We start from the raw sequence: 22,162 nt of genomic DNA, 5'->3' as shown, positions 1-22,162 counted from the left end.
AATACCGCCCAACCCTATGACAAACTAGTAAAATCTTTCTTTTAATAAGCCCTAAAAAACAATCCATGTGCATCTTATCTACATTCTGCACCAAAGACAGACTTGTGAAGAAAACTGAAAGTTGTGTATGTGAAAGTACAACATAAAGAAGAAAAGCTACAAAGACATACTCTGTTAAAAAAAATCATTTACAGTAAAATACCAGTTGATTTTGTTGCCAAAGTTTTACCATATGTCATAGCTAACTAATTCTGGCAACCACAGCTGTCAGTATTCTACTGTAAATCGGAAATGTTTTTTTGTTTTTTTTACAGTGTACGTCCTTATTTGGTAACTGGGTCAGTAAGGACACAATCTGGCTAAATCAACAGTTTGACAAGCAAAAGGGAGAAAGAAAGACAGACAAACCGAACTGACTGAACTTAACTGATATTTCATATGTTCATACATCACAGATCAGGACCAGAGCAACTCAGAAAATGTAATGACATCTGTCTTCATTGATAGTTATTTTGTTTTTTTTAATGTTAATGTAAATTGGGCAAACTGTAGGAATTCTTAACAACACGCCAGTCAAATTTCTTTTGCTTTTCAAGTGCTACTTCAAAAACCCTATGGCCCAACAAAACTTTTAATGTCTAAAAAATGTGCTTTTTTTTGTCTTTTTATCAAGTATTTCTTGCTTTACTGATTTTTTCAAAGAAACTTGCTGCCTTGAAATTTAATCCAATCATACAGACAGTTTCAAAGTTACATCAAAGGAAATTCCTCACTGCATCAAGTCTTTAACCTGCATGTAGCCACAGTGAGAATCATTAAGTTGGAAACTCTTGAAATTATTTCTGAATAATATCCCACCTGCTTCCCGATTTTGTTAAAATTTACTTTTTTAGCTCAAAATTATTTCAAATGGGTCAAAGTCATGTGACCAATTATTTTTACTCAGAGAGGAAAGTGTTGCACACAATCCACATGAAGAATTTCCCTTTCAGATATTGAAAAGTCCAAAAAAACTTAGCTCAAGGGTAATTAGAAAATGGTTACCTGAGATACAGTTGTACAGAAACTCAAACAGTGCAGTTCCTCTAGAGTTACCATGGTTACCCTATCATCATTTCTCTCCCGATTTGTCAGGTTAGCCAGAGGGCTACATATTGATAGATTTGGTAGCTACGACAGACTTTCTATTTGCAGATAATGGATTAAACAATGATCTGTGGAATATTCAATGCACAGAAGTAAAAAATAAATTCAGTCACATCCGGGATTTTTATTTGTATCTACCACTTAATCAAACAGAAGGTGAGGTCAGGAGAATCATATAAAACAATGACAATTGATTTGGGTCAGTCCCTCTGAGTGAAAATGTCATACTCTGTAATGTATTGAGAATCCAAAAGGAAGAATGAGGAATATTTTAATTTTAATAAGATGACTGAGTCCAAAGCTTACAGAAAATTAGAGTCAGGTGGAATAACAATAAACACTCAGGAACATGAGGGACAAGAGTTACAGGAGTTTGATGATCTGATAAATACACTGAGGAGGTGATTACTAAATGAAAATTTTGAGTAAAAGAAAACTAATTACTAAGAATTACTAAATAGATACACACTTAGCAGTCTTTAGCCAGTAATCTTTACTATAATAAAAGGCCAAATAATTATCAAGTGATAATTATCAAAAAGATTTGCTTGTCACTAAAACTATATTTTCCTCAAATCAAAGAGGAAAACAGTTTTTGGATCAATTATGTTATGTTTTATATTGCCCCATGTCGCTTCTGAAGGGCTCTGCTTTATGCTCTGTATCTTCCAAAGTGTCTTTTCCCCACAAAATTCTAACGTTGGTGTATCATTCCATCTTCAGGCTATCCTCCTCAGTCTCTTCCTCTTCGTTGTGTTACTAAAGTCTGACCAGTGCAGGTATGTACATGTCACAGCACTGCAGATTTGCAGAGGCATTGATGCCTCTTGCGTTTCCATTAATGAAGAGAATAAGTGGTGAAACCGTTAAAAAAAATTATAAAGCCAAAACTGACGTTGTGGCTTAAGTCATGCGCAATAATACCTGCAGGTATTAATATTATTTTGCACTTGCTTGTATTCATCTTACCATGGCATTAATAAACAATCCAGTCACTTTAAGGTTTGTGCTACAATTTTAGTGAATTAGTATTAGACATGGTAAGAGTCTTAATTGAACTGAAAAGATACCAGAACTCTCTAAATAGAAGCTATTTGCAGACTGTGCTGTTTAAGGGTCAGCTGCTTCTTATGCAAATGATCGCTATGCCAAGTGGTTGCATGCCAAAGCAAAACAATTTTTATAAGATGAGGAATCATAAAGCAACAAACAAGGCCATTCTTATTTTTGGGTGACCTAACTTGTACAGCATTTTGGCCATGACTTGCTTGTAACTTAGTTTGGTTTGTTTGTAAAATCTCCTTTGCTGCTGCAAACATTTTGCTTGTCAATTTACATTATGCACAGTGCAGATAGCTTAAACATATTATTATGCAGGAAAAAAAAGTTTGTTTTATTATTGCATTTTTCTCGGTTTTTGTAGCAGAGATGATTTCCCTAGTCATTTCCTCAAGTTGTTATGTAGGAAGTCTAAGACAGAGGTCTTCAAGTCCAGGCTTCAAGGGTTGGTGTGTCTCTGGTTAAACACACCTCAATCACCTCCTCAGTGCCCAGTCAACCTCTCCAGAGTCCTGCTGATGACATCATTATTTCACTGTGGTGTGTTGAAGCAAAGAGAAAGAAAGCTGGATGCGAGGACCCCTGATTTAAGTCAAATCTCAAGTATTTCACTACAAGTTAGAGTGAAGTTTCAAGTCTCTAACAACATTCTGTTATTAAATTCATGATATTAGTGCACCTCTAAATCTGTGGTGTAGGGTACCAAACCTGTGCAGTTTGTCTTCATTTCCTGATAAACATTTGATAACTATTTTTTATAAAAAAATTATGTAAACATCCCTGTCTTTACATTGTCCACTCCATTATAAATTACAGTTGGTTTGAAGGGTTTTATGTCCATGAGCCAGATTAGCAGAGAGAGAATGTCTGCTAATGTGATTTGCCTTTACACAACAGAAGTGACCTTTTATTGTCCACTTTTAAAACTCTTCTGAAAACGTTTTTTTGTTCCTTGGCCTCTGACACACGTTGAGACTTTGTTGTTGCATCGGTTTAAGCTTTTACTGGTTGTAGTCCATTTTATTTTGTCCTTTGCATATTTTGAGTATTCTGTGATGTACTCCATACAGCACTTTGTTGTTGTTTCAAAAGTGCTTTATACATGTTTTAGTAGTAGTAGGTAAATCACATTTATTTTTATGGGCGCTCAGTTTTCTGGTCAATCACCAGTTACTGAGCTTTAAAAAGCCTGACTTACTGACGCCGACCGATACTGATTTTTTTTGTCTGAAATGTTGCTAAATAGCAAGAAATTTGGGTGAACATGCAGACATGACATGGACAAGTTAATCAGTCAAACTTCTAACAAGAGAACAGAAGAAAGCAGTGGCTGATTTTTAGACCTTTGTTGAGGAAGATAAGATCAGCTTCACTTAAGGGCTGATTAAGTGTTATGATTAAGGGCTGAATACTGTGTGAATACTAAAACACAGTATTCACTTGTCAAGCTTCGACTAATATAAACAGATTTCTATGAACCGTTAATTTTCATATTCTACTAGTGTTGCTGTCCAATAACACTGTCACTCTTTCACAGTAAAACATGCACCAGATGAGCAGTCTACATCTCACATATTGGCTTCAGTTCTGTCGTCATTACATGAGATAAAAACTTTTGGTCTGAGTCTCTGTCTCAGACCATCAGTCAGAGTCAAGTCTCAAAAGTCAAAAAGGCAACTCGAGTCTGTCTGAAACTCTTTTGCCATTTCTGCAATGCAGACATTTCTGCATAACAATAATCCAATATATGACCAGTAGTCACAGATTTGATTTGATGCAATGCAGTTCAATCACAATTTGTGTATGATTCAACAGAATGTGACCAAATGGAAGATGTTCTTTGTTCTTACTCACTTAAACTACCTTCTTAAAAAAGTGTTTCAAACTAAACAGTTTTCACATCTCATCTGAACAAGTCAGTATTTTACAATTTAAGTAATACAAATTCAAAAATGGTCTTCACTGTTTTTGGTTGTTTTCTTTATTTCAGAAATAATTTTAGTACATAAAACTCTTAAAACCGTACTTCAGTTTAAAGCCATTTCAGTTAAAGAAGAGACAGACTTGTGCCCAAATGCTGTACTGTAAACTTAACTAATAAGTTCCTCTTTTAAAAAAGTCCTCCTGAACTTGTTTGCTCATAAGAAACAAACATATAAAATGTAAATCAGAAAACTGTATGGAATTTTTAAAATCAAGCATTGCTTGCTCATATATTTGCTCTGAGTAGTTTTGACATTTTCTGGAAATCAAAACGTGTGATGCCTTAAATGTCTCTTTAAAATGTTCTAGTGTGCCTCACACTGAGTTAATTTGAACATGATCCTCAGATGCAGGACAAAAATATTGCTTACTGCAAACTTGCAGATAGTTTATGATGACCAGTCTGTCTTCCTCTCTCTCTATCGTACTACTGTCTTGATTAGTGTTTTGCAGGGTTAGTTCTTCCAACTCTTGTAGTGGGCAAAAGAGCTGGGAGGAAAAATGTAACAAAGAATCTGAAAAGGATGTATGAATGTTTGTGTTTTGCTCTTTGCTCAAGATGATTTTCTTTTAAATTGCTGTTACACTGTTCTTAAGAATTTAAACTCTACATTATAGTGGATGTAAAGAGAAAAAATATGTTAATTAAAACATTTTGATGTACAATGCAAAAACCCCCTTCAACATAAATATTTTGTTTGGTCTGCAGTGTGCCACCTCTAGTTAGTTCAGTTATGTAATGGCAACTGACAGCTTGTCCTGTCTCTGTCTGTCTGTGTTTGTCTCTCCATCTGTTTGTCCCTCCATCCATCTTTCTTTCAAAAATCCTCCTTTCACTCTCGAACATGTGTTATGTGTTTCACATTGGGTTTCTTTGGAATTATTTTAATTTATTTTATAATTTATTTCATTTTAATATTCTTCTAACTATAACAAATGCTTCTTGCTGTATTTGATGTGCAATGCTGTCATAACATAACATCTTTGAAAACATTATTATTTATCTGGGGTCTTCCATTCCAAACCGTTTTTATATACTTAACACCCTCACCTTCTGATATCTGTTGTGAATCATCATCACCCTGATTTAACCATTACCTTTTGGCCTGGGCATGTCATGTAGTCACAGGTTATGAGAAATCACGCAGCCTAAATAACATTTCCGGGATGACCGGGGTTCCACTGCGACTCACTCCAATCACCAACTCCACCTTCGAGACCTTTGAGCCGTCTGGCCTCAGGCGATGTCACTCCCCCATCCCATCCATCTTGTAGCTCACCCAAAAAGAGAAGACTACATGCAAATGACACAAAAGCAATAACAATGTAGAAGTGCTATTTATAAGATGTTCTTTTGTCCTTCATTGCATTCTCTAAAACTTTTGCTTCAGAAATTCTTTATCATAGAGATTAGCTAAATCTAAAGACACACAACAAAATGACATTTTGCCAATGCATTTGGAAATACATACTTTACTTACTAACAGGCTTGATTAGTTAATATTGAGAATAACTTTGTTGTCTAGTTTCCCTATACTGATCCTTGCCTGATGCTGATTGCCCTGTCACTTTAATATGTTAATTCAATGCTAAAGAGTAGCTGTGAAGAAAAATAATGCTAAGACTTCATCAAACACAGTAACTATCTTATGTAAACTGTAAATTTTTCAAATAACTTCATATAGAATACCCATTAGTAAACTGAATAAAGTGAAAGTATTTAGTAGTACATCCTCAAAACTCAGCATCTTAAAAACATCTAGCTGGCAAAGTTATTTTCTTCTTCCTAATATAAAACTGCTATAAATTCAGAGAGGCCAGAGGGAGAGTTGATCAACAAAAAGCCTCCACCACAAACTTGAGCTCTGCTTCTACTTCCTCCCCATTTCCTCTGTAGATGTAATTGATAGCTGCTTCTCTAGAGCCCAAACTCTGAGGGTGTAAAATATCTCAAGTTAGAAGTTCTAGAAACTAATATATTGTTAGCTCTATGAGGTCTTACAAAGATTCCATATTGAATCAAGCAATAAATAATTAATGAGTAAGGGTATTATGTTTTTTTCTTCTAAAGTGTCACAAGCCAATAGTTGTTGGGAATCACTGTCAAAAGGGATTAACACTGTAGAGCTGGTGCATGAACATTCATTTTATTCACGTGGGTAAAAATGAAAGCAAACGTGATCACAACATATGAACATGTTTAGCTTGGCCTTCATTGTAACAACAGATTTCTTCCAGAACTTCACCCACCATCTGCTGTCCTCTCACCTGAGCTCTCCTCCAAACACTGAGCTGTAAAACCTGCTGGTATTATTTCTTTGTAAATCTGTGTTGTCATACAATAATTAGTTTAGGTTTCAAAGAGTCAGAATGCCATCACCTGGGTGGATCTTTCATACAGTATAAGGAATATATTAGTCAAATCTGCTGTTAATCCAAGGTGTATGCTGTATGGAAAATATTTTAAATGATAAAATCAAGTAATGTTTAAAGTTAATTGGTCAGTTTGTGAGTTTGAAGATAAAGTACAGCTTTGGTTAAACAAGCAAAAGGGAGATCAGAGTTTTTTCATGCCATTCTCTCTTACATCTTCTGTTTTGTGTTGTAGTTTAACACTTCCAGTGCCAGGGTGTGGAAGCAGAGTCTAGATTTGTGGTTGAGGATGGATCCTATGCTGGAGCCGTCAGTTTGAGGTTGGACGTTAACAACAGAAGCCAGTGGTTGCCCTGGTTACCTCTGACTTTAACTGACTTTATGTTATGTGTTCAGTACATAATGACATTTTCAGATACTGCAGCTCAGCATCAGGATGAGAAGCTGGGTTTTCCTCAGGTCTGAGTTGATTAACATCTCACTTACCGCCACTGCCATCCATAGCATTACTACTTGAATCTGCAACCAGAATCAGTATTTTTTAGTTTTCTCCCTTTTTGGCTTCTCTGTCTTTCCCTGTTTTTACCCCAAACTTTGCCCCAAACCCCACCCTCCCTCTTTTGTCTGTCCATCTTGTCTTTTTTTTCGGCTGCGACTGCTTAGTCGGAGGCACCATGAATGGCTACTGGAGTGACAGCCCATGGTAGAAGAGCAGACGCCAAATGCCAGAAAAGAAGAAGGGAACAACGAGGAGGAATATTGAAAAAAGGCTGAGATTGCAGAGTTTGCCCTGACCTGCATCTACCTCTCAACAAAGATGCATCCATATTTTCCAACCTGGATTTGTTTCTTTTGCATTTTTAGTTTTAAAGAAAGAGACCAAGAGATAAAGATTTTCACATTTACTTTAGCATTCATTAGGATTAATCTGTCTCAGCATCTTTGTCATAATTTTTCTCTATAAAGACTTCTAAAGGTTTCGCTTTTTATATGAGATTGTTGTGCAGAAATTCTGCAACAGGCCATGAAGTAATAGTGACGGAGGGAAGCTGAGCTGCCCCGACTCCTGGTCTTACATTCATCACTCATGCTCTTATTTTGTTCTGGGAGAGAGAAAATAAGGTTTTATTAAATCAAACATTTGATTTCTTATGACTGAATAGATTTTATTAAGGTAGGGATCCGTGTTTACTGGAAATTATATATATATATATATATATATATATATATATATATATATATATATATATATATATATATATATATATATATATATATATATATATATATATATATATATATATATATATTACAATTAAATAAAAACATAGTTTAAAAAAATACATTTTTCTTCCTTATTGACACCTGAGAACACAGTTTAGGATGATTTGATGAATGCAGAGCTTGAATATATTAAGGCTGAGCTTTCATTAAATGCATTTAATATCCAGATCTTGAAATCCCAGTTATAGCTGCGTACTGAGCAACATCTACAATTTAATTTCAACTTGTGAAGAAAATGAGTTCATATGATACAACCAAAAAACTACAGACTCTGTTTCAGAGGACAGTTAAAAGTTAAAGGGCCACTAATTCAACACTGTTTGACAAATAAGTATTCAATTACAAAACATGTAACTCCAAGAGGAAACAGGAACCCCCTAATGCTACATGCATTCATTAAAATAACATCACAGCCAGTTGCATCATATGATTAAATAGGAGAAATTGTGCGAGAAAAAGTTACTTTTTTATATTCATTGTATGTTATAGACAGACATGTACAATTCCCACTCTTCATTGTCTCTTTATGTTCAAATGTTCCTTAATACTGCATCAGTCACTTCACCTGAGGGTCCTGCGTGTCATAAAACTGTAAATATGTAGACGATTTGCATGGTCTTCCAACGCAAGCAGCAAGTACAGATATGTGAATAATAACATAAGAAAGATTGGCATTTTAGTTTAAAACATAAGCAATGTATATAAAACATTTAGACTGCTGTAAGAGTGTGTGCGTCTGGACACATACATATAGCATATGTTGGCATGCAGAATAAAGCTATCTTTATCTCAGTGAATGCAGGAGGTAGCAGGAGGAAACAGAAGGGGCTGAAACGATGCATGTTGGTGGAAACAGATGAACCTCTCTACTGTAATTGGGATGGGTGAGGGAGGGACAGATTATTTTTTCAGGAAGGGAAGGGGAGCCATTTCTAGTAACTGCTATGAAGCTGCTTTGTTATAGAAGTTGAGATACTTCATTTTTATTTGCTTTTCTATTCAAGAGATGTTGAGAAAGCTATGTATTTTTCAGATATGCAAGTAGAAGCAGAAGTTGAACTAATTCAGTGAAGCTGAAAAAAACAATTTTTTATCTCAACTCCTCTGCTGCAAGTAAAAAAAGAAAACTCTCTCTTTCCAAGACTGCTTCTCACCAAAGTTTCTGGATTCATAGTTTGGACACATCATTCTAACTGTAGGTCTGCAATGCCCTGGTGTCTTTGGTGTCACTTAAACTGCAGTGAGTTCAGAAGCTAAAAACATCTGTAAGAAAAAATACATTTTTAATTATTTTAATGCAGAAAACACTCTATGAGTGTATGACTGTTCACTACTATTTTGCCACAATTGTAATTTAACTTTGAATTCATGTTCCAGAAGTGAGTATGTATAAGAGACAGAATTTAACTAAGAAGACAAATATCTGAAATTATGAAATGTTTTCGTTTGACATTATGGTTTGTTGAGCTTCTTTCCATTACACTGTTTCTTTTTTTTATTCATTGACAACTCAGGTATCTATTTTCCACTACTTTCCTTGTGATTCCTTTCTGCAATGTTTTTCAACTTTATACATTGTATGTATAGAAAAAAGAGTGGCAAAGAAGAAATGAACTCTTTTGTGCATGTTTCTACCACATGCTCTGGTCACCTCGCTCCAAAATGCTATTTTACATTCACTATTCAACTATGTATCCTGGCTCCTTGCTCCTTGTGACATCCCCTTGCCTTCACATCCCAAATAATAGAAGATCACTTTTGTGAGACACCAGCCTTTTATGCACATAGTGCAATTACATACAATGGCTAAATGAACTACTTTTTGCATATAAATAAAAAAAACTGATTTAAAAGGGGATTTAACTGAGGAGGAGACAGGAAAAGAAAATAAGCTGATGACAAAAATAGAGTGAAATGTTATTGAAGAGGTAACGAGGTGTAAGTGCTTTAAATGATGTGTTCTGAGTAGTCTATCAACTGAGCAACATCGAAGAGAGGAGATGGAGAAGGAAAAGTTCTGGGCAAGACAGAAAAGTGTGATGAAATGATGGAGGACAGAAAGAAACAAAGGAAAATTCCCTTCATCATGTAAGAATGTGAACTCCACAGTTATATTGTGCACTGATTTTGTTGTTTGTCCTCACCCCGTGTTTGTGGTTGTGTATCGGTGTAACACTTTCTTTTCCGTTCATTTTGTTTTATGTTTCATAGTCTTTTCCTTTCCGACAGCCTCTGTTTGTTCCACATCAGGGCCAAACAGCCTTTCCAAACTCCACTTCCAGCTTTTTCCATCTCACACAGGTGCAGGGTGATTGATTGCAGAATATTATGTGAGCAAACACTAACTGCAACAAAATCAAATTAATGATCACTGATGTGATGAAGCTAAAACCGTCTGTGAGGTCTGAACAGGAATTGTGGGAAACACCAACAGAGGTTCACTACTGTTTGTTTATTTATTTATTTATTTATTTATTTTCTAGTCTTCAACCTGGTCCTGGTTGGCTGCAGTCCTCTGGTTTAAAAATTGAACTCTGACAATCTAACAATTTTATAGATTGAACTTTATTGACAATTGCTATTTGTTATATCAGAGAACTGAGCAGCCTCCTCAATGACTTCTGCATTTGAATTCTTGTTGTGGGTTAACCAGACGTAATTTGTGTCATAATCAAGCTTTGTTTATAGTGTACTTGCATGCTGGGTTTGCTGTGGGAGTGTCGTACTAATGTCTTTAATTTTACTGTACTGACACACAGAACACACGCACAGAACTTTTATATTGGAAACTCCATATTAAGAGAAATCAATTTTCTTTCTTGCAATCTTGCACAAACTTAAGGGAATTATTTGAAAGCTGAATGCCTGTGGTAAAGTAAAAATGTCTTTTCTATAATTTTTAGCATTGTAAATATCACAATGGACTCTTTGCCAGCAGCATCTTTGAAGCCTTCCAGCCACTGACTTGTGGCTTGTATTTAATTTGATCATCCATACAAAGGAATGTAAAACTGAAAGACTGTTAGTGAATAAAGTAGATGTCGATAAAGATGTGAAACAGCCTTAAAATAAATTTATATTTTGCTGTAATTGCATAATAGAAGATTCCAACTTTTAATTACATTTATTGAAGGAAGGGAAGTAGTTGGGAGGGGATCCATGTTCAGAAATAATTGGTTTTAACATTTGGTTGAAACCAATTTTTTGATATTTATTCTCATATTTTCAGTGTAGAAACTGAAAAAAAGACCAAGAGGATAGAAATTAGTTTTACTTTCTCTAGAAAACACTGAATCCCTTAAAAATGTTACATGACCTACTTGCTTATTAATTGTTATTCTGGAACACACACAAGAACAATAGAACATAAGTGAATGCTTCAACAGTTACAATCTTTTATTTTGCAGCTAAAGTAAGTTCTGCTTCATTTACAAGTAGTTAACTACATTTAGAATCACTTAAATAAAAAGAAAAAAAATTTCAAAAAGGCATGCTTATTTATGTAAAGGCAAGGCGAGTTCATTTAGAGCAACATTCAAACACAAGGCAATCTGAGGAGGAGGAACCTGAACTACAGAGACTCCTCACTCTGTAAAAGTGTTACTTCTCCTGTTTGAAAAAGGACGTTTCACAAAGTATTACTGAATCATTTGTTAAAATAGGATTATTGTCACCACTGAATAAATGTACTCTTTCAAAAAGGTTGGATTCTTCTCTTTGGAGTTGAGATTATGCCGCTGCAATAAAAGATTCTAAATAAAATATTTCATTTTTTATGCTTTTTCATGCATCTTTATCAGGCATGGCAGTAAATTTGTCTACATCTGTATATAGCAAGCAAACAAATTTAATTTAGTATTGATGCTTTTGGCAAAAAGACTTGCATGTTATCTGGTTTCATACTGGGTGTTAGTTTAACAGCCGAGGAAATAAAACAGTAAACGTCTTTATGTGAGGGTGGATAAAATAATTGCAGTGTTGCTCACTGATTCTCCTAAATCCCCTGCTTTTTGTCTCTCTGGTCTAAATGACAGTTGGCCATCTTGCCTGTTATTAACTGTGGATTTAGCATTAGAAGGAGTCATAGAAACATTGATTAGTGGAGGCTGCACCAGCTGCTTCAAACATCCCAAATCTGATATGTAGAACGGAGCCGTTTTAGTTTCATTTGCTCTCTGTGACTCAAGGCCAATTAGAGATTCTGGTTTCTGTCCTTCTGTGTGCTTTTTGTTCCAATAGATATGTAACCTTAGGAAAATAGCTGCAACATTGTTTTCCAATGCTCCTGATAAACTTTTAAAATAAAATGCTGTTATAAGTCATAATCTGTTTTATATCAATTGAAGCTGGTGCTGCTAACTCAACCACTTTTAAGTCACCATGTTAGTAAAAACAAACCAACACATTATTTTACCCACCTGCATCATCACTGGTGATCTGACCTGACCCTTCTTTACACCAGATCTGGATGGTATTCATTCTGTGTAAAAAAAAATCAAATAAACAATAAGATGTATTAAATCATTTATAAAAAACATATTAACTATTAGACTTTTGAACTCTCATTGATTACCCATCTGCAAAAATGGCAATGTGAACCATAGTCTGGTGTTTGAAGGATCAAGCATTATTGCTCATAATCTTTGGATGCTGACTGATTTTCTCATCTTTCCTTGCAGTGCTGAGCTTCTAACTCAACCAACACTTTCCCATCATGAAGAGGACAACAGTAAATATCTCATGTGCTGCTGTTCGACTTTTTCCCTAATATTTTCAGTGCAGAAACTGAAAAATGATCAAGAGGAAAAAACAGAGTTTTACTTCCTCACCACTTCCATTATTATATTCTACAAAAAAGAGGTATGAGCCCCTCAAATCCTTCCACCACTTTTGAAGCAAACGAAGCACAGAAGAAGCTTCACAAATGACTATCACGAGAGTTGAGTCTGGAGGTCACTATTTCCACAGCTCCATATAATTATTGCTTTACAGATTACATATTTTGTTTGAAGAAACTCCAATCATATCTTTTGGTTTCTCTATCTGTTAGATCAGTTCAGCTCTACTGAGGACGATAAAAGCTGAACTAAGCTTTCTGCTGCTCCTCTCACACTGATCTGTACTCAGCTACCGGACCTGAAGAAAACACTGAAGTCTAGTAGATTTCAGAAAATTCAAGCCATTTCTCCAATCTTGCAATGCATTTTGAATGTCTTCTTGACACGTCCCTAAAGTCCTAATGCTGTCCATTTTCACCAACTTTGACAGAATTCAACCAAAGACAGACACTTGGATGGACAAATCAGATGGTACAAGCAGTAGCTCATTCAAATTCTCATGACAAGCAAGAGTTTTTCACTGAGGATTAAGATTTAACTGGATCATTTTTACTTTTTCCAACATTATGATATCTTTCCATGCCGTCTCCACTCTGCAACTCAGCATTGAAGCTGCTCCTCATCTCCAGCAAATGTTGCATGGCATGAATTGAAACAATTTAAAACAGGAAAATGCAATCACAGGAATGAATAAAATCCAGAGAATAGGTCAGTGGGTGAAATATTATATATTTTTCCACTTAGTAATTTTAGAAAAAATGCATATTTTGCCTTGAACCCCACGACTTGCTGTTAAAATAATAATAATAATAAAAAAACATCCTATGGAAAACAGCACTTTCTGGAGACATAATGAATGAAGAAGCACTTCTGTGTCCTTTTTCTTTCCAAATGAAGAGGAACAGCGATCCTGCAGACCATGCTCCTCCCAGAATGTGAAAGAAGATCAACTTTAAGACAGCAGGTTGTCAGCAATATTAGAACATCTCTGCTCAGCTATTCTAGGAACAGAAATGACAATGACTTTTCAAGACATTGTTTACCAGCATGAATATTTTGCATGACTCCTGCAAGCCACTCTGATCTCTCCTTATTAATAATAATTCTAAAAAATTAAGTGTGTTTACTTTAAAGTGTGTTTAAATTCCACAGACTGTACTGACAAAACATTCATTTTTGGATGTAGTAAGATCCCTATGCTCAAAAAAGTCTGTGCTTGCTACAAAAAAGATAGCTACATCATACATGGAAACCCTTTTTAAAAATGCAAGTATATGTTCTGGTATATTAGAACATTCTAGTACATTCTTCTGTTATGCTATTTCCAATATGGCTGCTTTTTTACTTCCTCTGCACAGCAGTTCTTCCTATTTTTTCTTCTTGTTGCTTTTACTCAAACTTTGAACTATACAATGGCAGCTGTGTGTGCCTGTGCCAGTAACCGGATGCAAACCTATTATTTTAAACTAAACTGTGCTATCACTGATTCTGAGAGTCTGGGCTGAAAGTGTCTGCTGTCCCTTTATGTGGATCTTCCTGTCTGATCCTGGTGTCTATGGTATTAACCTGTTCCATGCATTTCCAAAGGGATTTTTCCCAACACAGCTTTTCTGTTAGTTTATTTGACTTTATAACATGTCTTTGTCAGGAAATGGGATAAATAACTTGAGTACAATGATAATACGAATGATAATAATATATATTATGCAAGTTGCATAAAAAACACCTTAAATTAAGAAAAAACAAACAGATGTAGGCAATATTTTAGGCAAATCTATGTCACAAAGCTGGCTTAGTATTAACATTTGAAACTTCTAGTTCAAATACTTTTCCAGCCCTTCGGTGTTAGTCCCAAATTACACTGCTGGCCAAAAAAAACAGTCACCTTGTGAATATAACTAAGCAGACATATAACTTATGTTTCAGCTGGCAATAAGTTATTTAACCCCAACTGGTGCAATGAGTTGCTTCTCATTTCAACCCGGAGAGACTCACGCAGAGAAAAACAGCAATTAGGAAGTTTTTATTTACTTAAATGAATTAAAGTTCCTTGGCACTCGGACCCAGGCAGAAGACATGGTGCTGTGAATTGCGATAAGCTTGAATGAGCATTAGCGATGATGTTTTGAGATGTCTTCCGACTTTCTGTACACTGAAAGTCAGAGAAAGGAAGGTAGCCTGAAGGAACCAGGAGCAGAGAAGTGGAGAAAGGGTGGAAGTGGGCTGAGCACGGCTGGAAAGCAGATGGTATCATGGATAAAGATCCTTATAAATGGATCTTTATCCATGATACAAGATCATGGATAAAGATCCATGATGATTGGCTATGACTGGGCATGGTCCAATGCTAATAGGCTGTGGTGTATGAACGATAGCCTATCAGGTGGATGACTTGTGTTATCCAATCCGTGCGATTGGGTGACACAGGTGAGGCTGAAGAGTTTTCCTGTTTGAATTGTCTAAACTTCATTTCTTAAGCAACCACTTCTAAAGACATGTCCTGTGATTGTGGAAAGATGTTAGTCTGTTTGAGAAGGATCAAATCATCGGTATGCATCAAGCAGAGAAAACATCTGAGGAGATTTCAGAAACTACTGAAACTAACTATCCAACGCATTATCAAAACCTGGAAGGAAAATCGGGACCAATTGTCTTCAAGAAAGACATGTTGATGAAAAAAAATCCTGAATGATTGTGATCGGCAATCACTTAAATGTTTTGGTGAAATCAATTCAAAGAGAAACAGCAGAACTCCGGCCTATGTTTAATAGTGAAAGTGAAAACATTTCCACATGCAGAATGTGAAGGGAACTCAAGGGATTGGGACTGAACAGCTGCATAACCTTAAGAAAACCACTGATCAGTGAAATTAACAGGAAAAAAACGCTTCAATCTTTTAGGGACCATAAAGATTGGACTCTGGAGCAATGGAAGGTTGTGTGGTCTGATGAATCCAGATTTACCCAGAGTTCCAGAGTGATGGGTGCACCAGAATGAGAAGAGACACAAGTGAAGTGATTACCCATCATGACTCATGATCACTGTACAAGCCTGTGGGGGCAGTGCTACGATCTGGAGTTTAAGCAGTTGGTCAGGTCCAGATTCAGCAACAGCATGTGCTCACAGAATGAGGTCAGCTGACTATCTGAATGTGCTGAATGACCAGGTTATTCTATCAACCCTGACAGAAGGGGCGTATTCCAAGATAGATTTATGGGGGTTGAATTGTGAAAGACTAGTTCAGAGAGCATGAGACATCATTTTCACACATAGATTGGCCACAACAGAGTCCAGACTTAACCCCATTGAGATGTGCTGGAGAAGGCTTTGCACAGCGATCAGAGTCTATCATCATAAATGTAAGATCTTGGTGAAACTGGATAGAAATAAATCTTGTCATATTCCAGAAGCTTATCAAAACAATGCCACAGTGGATCTGTGCTGTAATCAAAGCTAATTTTTCTTGGCCCGGCAGTGTATAAACTAGGGCCATTGACTTGTCTAGATATCTATACATACAAATGAAAAAAAAAAAAAAAACTTTAAAAATGAACTCACAACATTTTGTTACAGAATGATTCAATACACAGAAAAGTACCTCCCAACATTCAGAGAAACTTCTTTATTTATTGTCAAACAAGCAGTCGTATTGCAGTTAGGTTTCCATTCAAATTCAGATCTTGCTATTAGGTTTTCCTTGAAAAAGGCATGAATTTCCTCAAGCTGTGTATAACTTACACAAGTGTAACATAAATACATTTTGGAAATAAGCAACGAGTGCCAAAAACTTATGTAATGATGTCAACTGAAGAAGTTTAGAATTTTCTGTGCCCAAACAAAAACTCTTTGTCAAGAACTGGGAGTGAAAGAAGTGAAATGTTTTAGAGGAAGTGGAAGAATCTTGCTTTGTCTTTTGTTTTGTTACCAGCAGCTCAGAGTGAAAACCAATTGATTTGTTTTCGTCATGTTAGAAAGACAACAGCATGTTTTCCTGAAATGTGTTGGATCTGTGAGCAGCTAATTCACTCAAGTACAGCAATTAATAAGAAAAGAAATGGTGCAATAACAATAGAAGCAGAAATGTCGAGTAAAAAACAAAACAAAAAAAAAATCTTGATAAGTTGAGAGGATATTGATATGGCCTAACCACAGCATTTCATCAACCTTCTGGATAGATTGAGAACAATTTTATATCAGACACATTTATTTTTGCAATGATTTGATTCTCTAATTTTACCTGAAGATGTGTATAATGTATATGTTTGGTTTGTCTGAGGGAGCTGTATGTAAGCTGTTCTGGAGTTGTGACTGCAAATTTATGGAAATTTTAAAGTGAAATAGAGAGTCCATGTCAACAATGAGGGTGCAGGGCTACTCATCTTTTTGCCTTTAGATAATGTGTACTTTTATACTAAGCATTCTTGTCTACCCATCATGGGACTATTATTCATGTCTACTTTAGTCAAAGACTAGTCCTAATCTACTGTAAGAAAATGCAATTATCTTTCGCATGAAGCAATCTATTTTGATTTGATCAAAATATTGAAGCATAATGATACTTCACTCAGCAAGCCCAAATGGGGATCAGAACTAGGTTTGATGGAAACAGGGTTTTACTTTAAGTCCTCGGAAAATCGACAAATACATTCAAATAAATATAAAATTCTCTTTCTAATTCACCATAACAGTTAACTACCTAAGAAGTATAACCTGAGACCCAATGGTTGTGTAAATGAGATGGTGTGCTGAATGGTATGTCAGGTGACTGAGTTGGGGCAAAATGGCAGCTCATGTGTATGGATTGAGGTATAAATTGGCAAAGGGGTAAATTGACCTGGAGCCTGAAAATTGTCCAAGTTTTTTTTTTTCCCCTCTTTGGTCTTTTATCATGTGTATGCCTTTTATTTTGCACCAGATACATTTTCAAAACATCTTACCAAAATGTTCCTCCCCAGCTTCTTGTTTTCCTCTAAGGATGTTAAGTAAATAATGATTAAAAATCCCTCAACCGTAATACACAAGAAATTATGTTAAATATTTCGTTGCTAAGGGCTATAGAAGTCTTTCTAGAATTCTAGTACTTTTGGTAAACTTGCTATAAAAGTATTTCCTAATGTTTTGCAATTAAAGTTTATTTAAAAAAATCTCTGCTTAAAATATTTAAATCAGGGTTGATTTTGGTTGGGTAAATAATAAGAAAACAGTCATTTGTGACCTTTGTGTATTTGAATAACTACAAACCTGCTCATGCCTCTGCAAGCAAGATGAAACATTGAGTTTCATAAAGACACTGGAATAATTCAAGTTTGGAAACTGGAGTTGCATGAAGGTTTGCAAAATTGAAACTATGTCATATCTGCTAAAAATAAACTAACATTTACTTGCTTCACAACAAGTATTACTAAATGAAGTGATAAAAGATTGGTTTTGTTGTTATTTTATTTTTGCCATTATATTTGCATATTTCTTTGTATTATGTGGAGGTTATAACAGATGGCATATTAACTAAATCAACAGAGAACAACTCTCTCAGGAATATTTTGTATAAAAATCAGACATACAATGTGAAATATTATTATGCTGCTGTATATATTTTCAAGATCATTGACGCTAACTTCAGATGAATATTCTGATTATTTCAAACTGTTGATCTGGATCCGTCCAACTTTACTTGAAGTCTTGAGGTAGATATTTCAGTGGAAACTGTATCGAGCTGCCCCTTCAGACCGCTCCAATGTGCTTCACCTTTGAAAGAATCTAAAAGGAAGTTCCAACCCCTTATGTTAAATGTATCAAGGAAATGTTTTCATCTCACAATACTGTTCTGTATTTGCTTCAAGCAGAAAAACATCTGAACATCGGTGACATCATTTTGTTGCATGTAATTTTAAAACTGTGATCACAAATAGAACGATAAGTGCATCTATAAAGACTTTGAAACAAAAGCATGCACTGAACATACTTAAAAGCCTATGCAAGAACTAAGTTTAGCTTTTGGTTATTGCTTTCCAAGAAACACCTGGTCATGTGTCACAAATGTCTTGGCCAGTTCAGTAAAGTGGAAGAATTTCAGATTGTAGCGACTTACGAGTGCAGCCAGCCCTAGCTTCATTTATTGTTTTTTGTCAAAAAGTTTTTTCAAAGTTTCAGAAGATAAAATCTTTTGAAACTCAGTTGGTTGTAAAAAGAGCCTCACCATCTGCCATATCAGGGGATGTAAAAGGAAGGCAGATTTCAGAACAGCAAGTTTGTTTACAAATTTCTCATTATGCATCTATTTTGTCCAACTTTCATTTAGAGAATATTTTACATTTCTGCTTAATGTGTAAGACTTATTTGTGTTTTGTTTTATGTGCGTTAAAGTGTACGTTTGTGCAGAAACAGGAAGTAACCATTGGGTTGACTTAGCTAAGCCATGAGCTTTTACTTTGAAGTAACCTATTAAATATGTTTGATTATAATTATGATAATGGAAAAACATTTAAATAATGGAACTCCATTATTTCCAAATCACTGTAAAGTATTTTTTATAGTTTATTCCTCACTTCAAGTGAATTTACTTTATGTTTGGTTTTCTGAAGAAATGTGGTGAAGCTGCCATATAGTGTGTGTGACCCAGGCAAGCTCTCTGACATCCTGATAATAATCTAATATATTAAGTGATCACTGTTCATTTAGACTCAGAATTTCCAAATCATAGGTTGATTGTCATTGTTCATTCAACATATCTGTGATAAAATGGTCTTTTAGTTTTAAAATTTGCAATGAGTTTGCGCAGTAATCTCTCTTCTATATGACTACAGGGTGAAGGAAAGGCCAAACTTTTGACCTCATCCCCTGTCTCTGTCTCTTGCTCCTGAGGAATAAGTTGCTAAATTTGAACTTATTTTCTACAAACTGTTTTAGATTCATTCCAAATGCATGTGCAGGACACCGACTAAACTGACCTCAATGTACATGTTCTTTTGAAAGGAAGTCTTTCCTCTGCTAATGAAAAAGTTGTTTCTTCTTCTTTTTGCTGTCAGAGGAGAAAGCAATTTTATAGATTAACAGGAGTACACAGTGTCAGAGAAAAGTGTGCAAATGGATTGAGCTTCACAAGTTTTGTGGAGATTTTAACAGCAGATTGAAATGGAGCAGATATATGTTTCAGTTTTCAGCAGTGCTTTAAGTGGAACAAAAGACATGCTGCTATGTAGATCTGTCTATTCACATATAGATCAAAAGTATTATTGAACAGAAATGAGAAAGATACAAATTTCAGTGTCATGGAGCCACTTTTATTAACTTAATGCCTGATGGTTTTAACATGGACATAAACAAATTAAAGATATAAAATAAAAGCTTCTTAAAGACATACAGAAGTTAAAGATTTGAGTTTTTACTGTTACGTGGCATATGAGATTTATACTACCAATGGAAAAACTAAGACTCAATTAACGTTTCCAAAATTCCCACTCCACAGTGGGGTAACATTTAAAAATGTGCACCAATCCATACTGGCCAACTTAAAGCACTGACTTTCAGAATACAACTTGACGTAGTCATGGTATTTTTTACCTGTTTCCTCCTCCTTGTTTTGACAGCAATGCTATTAGAAATTTTTAATCAAATATAAATTGGATATTCGCCCTGTTGATTTTGTAATCACAATAAAGAGACAGAAAATAAATGACGAGAGACTTCCTTCAACCAATGAATGAGTTTATGCAATAAAGATGCTGAATCTGAGTATATTGTCAAAACACTCAAGAGAAAAAAAAGGTACTAAGTATCTTCCACTGTACACAATGTATTTTGATGGAATGTCAAGCCTGGTATTTACATTTTCTATTTTTAAACATGTAGAAATGAATACACATGTTGAAAAGACTTATATTAAAAAAAAAAAAAAAAAAACGCTATGCTGTAAAAGAAAACACCAAGTTCTGACTGAATGCTGATTTACTTGATCAACTAGCCTTTTAAAGAATAGGATGAAAAAAAAAAACTTAAGATAATATATATATATATATATATATATATATATATATATATATATATATATATATATATATATATATATATATATATATATATATATATATATATATATATATATATATATATATAAGTTTGGAAAAAAATAATACATTCAGTTGAATGAGAAACCTTCAGACAACAAATAAAAATTATGACTAAGAAATTGTATTTATTTGTTGTGTGCTTTCTTACTTATTTATGTAGTTTTATAACCTCATTTTGTCACTGAACTCTAGCATCATAACAGCCACCAGTTCCACCCACGCATGATGACCTGAGCTGCACATTTTCCCTTTCATTACGCGCTTTCCTATCTAACTTCTCTCAAATAAAGTCAGTCTCAATAAAAAACTAATGAAAGAGATCCTTTACTAGTATCCTTCTTTAAGATATTCTTTTGAACATCTTCAACATTTTATTGCTTCAACACAGAAGCAATAAAACGTTTGTATAGGTGTTGAACATAAAATGTTTGACACGTTGTACTTATGATCTTCAACATAAGAAAAATATTTTTAGAATTAAAAAAATATAAAGAATGAACTGCCGAATTAATAACTTCACATTTATATAAGTACAATAATAAATCTATTATACTGTGTTTTTACGTAGGGGGCCCTCCAGGGGACACGGGGAATGTTTTTTTTTTTGTTGTTTTTTTTGTACGTTACCTCGAAAAACTTTTGCGTTCCCTCGCAATACTGATCAGTTTATTTTGCATAAATGCATATTGTAAGCCTTTCTTATGGTTATTTATGGCAAGCCGTTTTAACATGAATTCGGTTCCGTCTGACTATCCGTAATTACATTCCAGATATCTGAAAATGTATTTTGACTAGACAAAACTACATTTTGACTATCCGGAATGGTAATTTAAGATATCTGCACTTACATTCTGACTAGTAAGAATTATAATTCAAGATATCTTCAATTACATTTTGACTAGTCAAAATTCCTTTCAAGATATCTCAAATGACGTCACCGGATTCATCATTGGAAGGGTCATACATCCGTAATTATAATTTAAGATATCTCGAACGTAATTATGACTAGTCAGAATTACAATTTTAGATATCTTAAGTAAGAGAGTACGTGTAAGCCCCTCTTTAGCTGGACTGAGCTGTCCAAATAATTGTCTGAACTTCCAATGGCGCTGGCAGTTTTAGACAAAATTGTGAGAAAATGCCACAATATAGAAAGATCTCTTCAGTATGGGGTATGCGGAGAGCGCGAGAATCGTGTACTTGAAGAATGTTTAAGAAATTTGCAAAGAATTTCTGATTTACTTTCTGCCGACACACAACGCCCTGAAAAACGGCTTAGAGGAGCTGAAAGTGCTGCTATAGACCCATGTCCAAGCTGAAAATGGGAAATACAGTATTCGGGCCAGTTCAGGTCATAACCAGATGTAGTTTTTATAATGTGGTAAAGCTGTCTGCCTCTTCGGAAATTATAGT

At 34.9% G+C, this 22,162-nt stretch overlaps 1 protein-coding gene across 3 annotated transcripts in view; it reads left to right on the top strand.

Annotated features, from left to right (window-relative positions):
* LOC129363558 (potassium voltage-gated channel subfamily C member 1-like) overlaps positions 1-20,602 on the top strand; it is a 56,713-nt gene extending 36,111 nt beyond the window's left edge. Inside the window, exon 5 of one of the 3 annotated variants that reach the window (XM_055035726.1) lies at positions 12,525-20,602. In XM_055035726.1, coding sequence (XP_054891701.1) covers positions 12,525-12,538 — 14 coding nt within the window. In that variant the 3' untranslated portion in view covers positions 12,539-20,602. Of the gene's footprint in view, positions 1-5,311; positions 5,651-7,224; positions 7,743-12,524 lie in introns of those variants that run through there. The other 2 variants (XM_055035725.1, XM_055035724.1) reach the window with 2 other exon arrangements.
* The last annotated feature ends 1,560 nt before the right edge of the window (positions 20,603-22,162 follow it).

This window comes from Poeciliopsis prolifica, unplaced genomic scaffold, assembly GCF_027474105.1.
Source record: "Poeciliopsis prolifica strain line A6 unplaced genomic scaffold, Auburn_PproV2 SCAFFOLD010, whole genome shotgun sequence".
NCBI classification, from domain to species: domain Eukaryota; kingdom Metazoa; phylum Chordata; class Actinopteri; order Cyprinodontiformes; family Poeciliidae; genus Poeciliopsis; species Poeciliopsis prolifica.
This window is presented reverse-complemented; position numbering and strand designations above follow the sequence as displayed.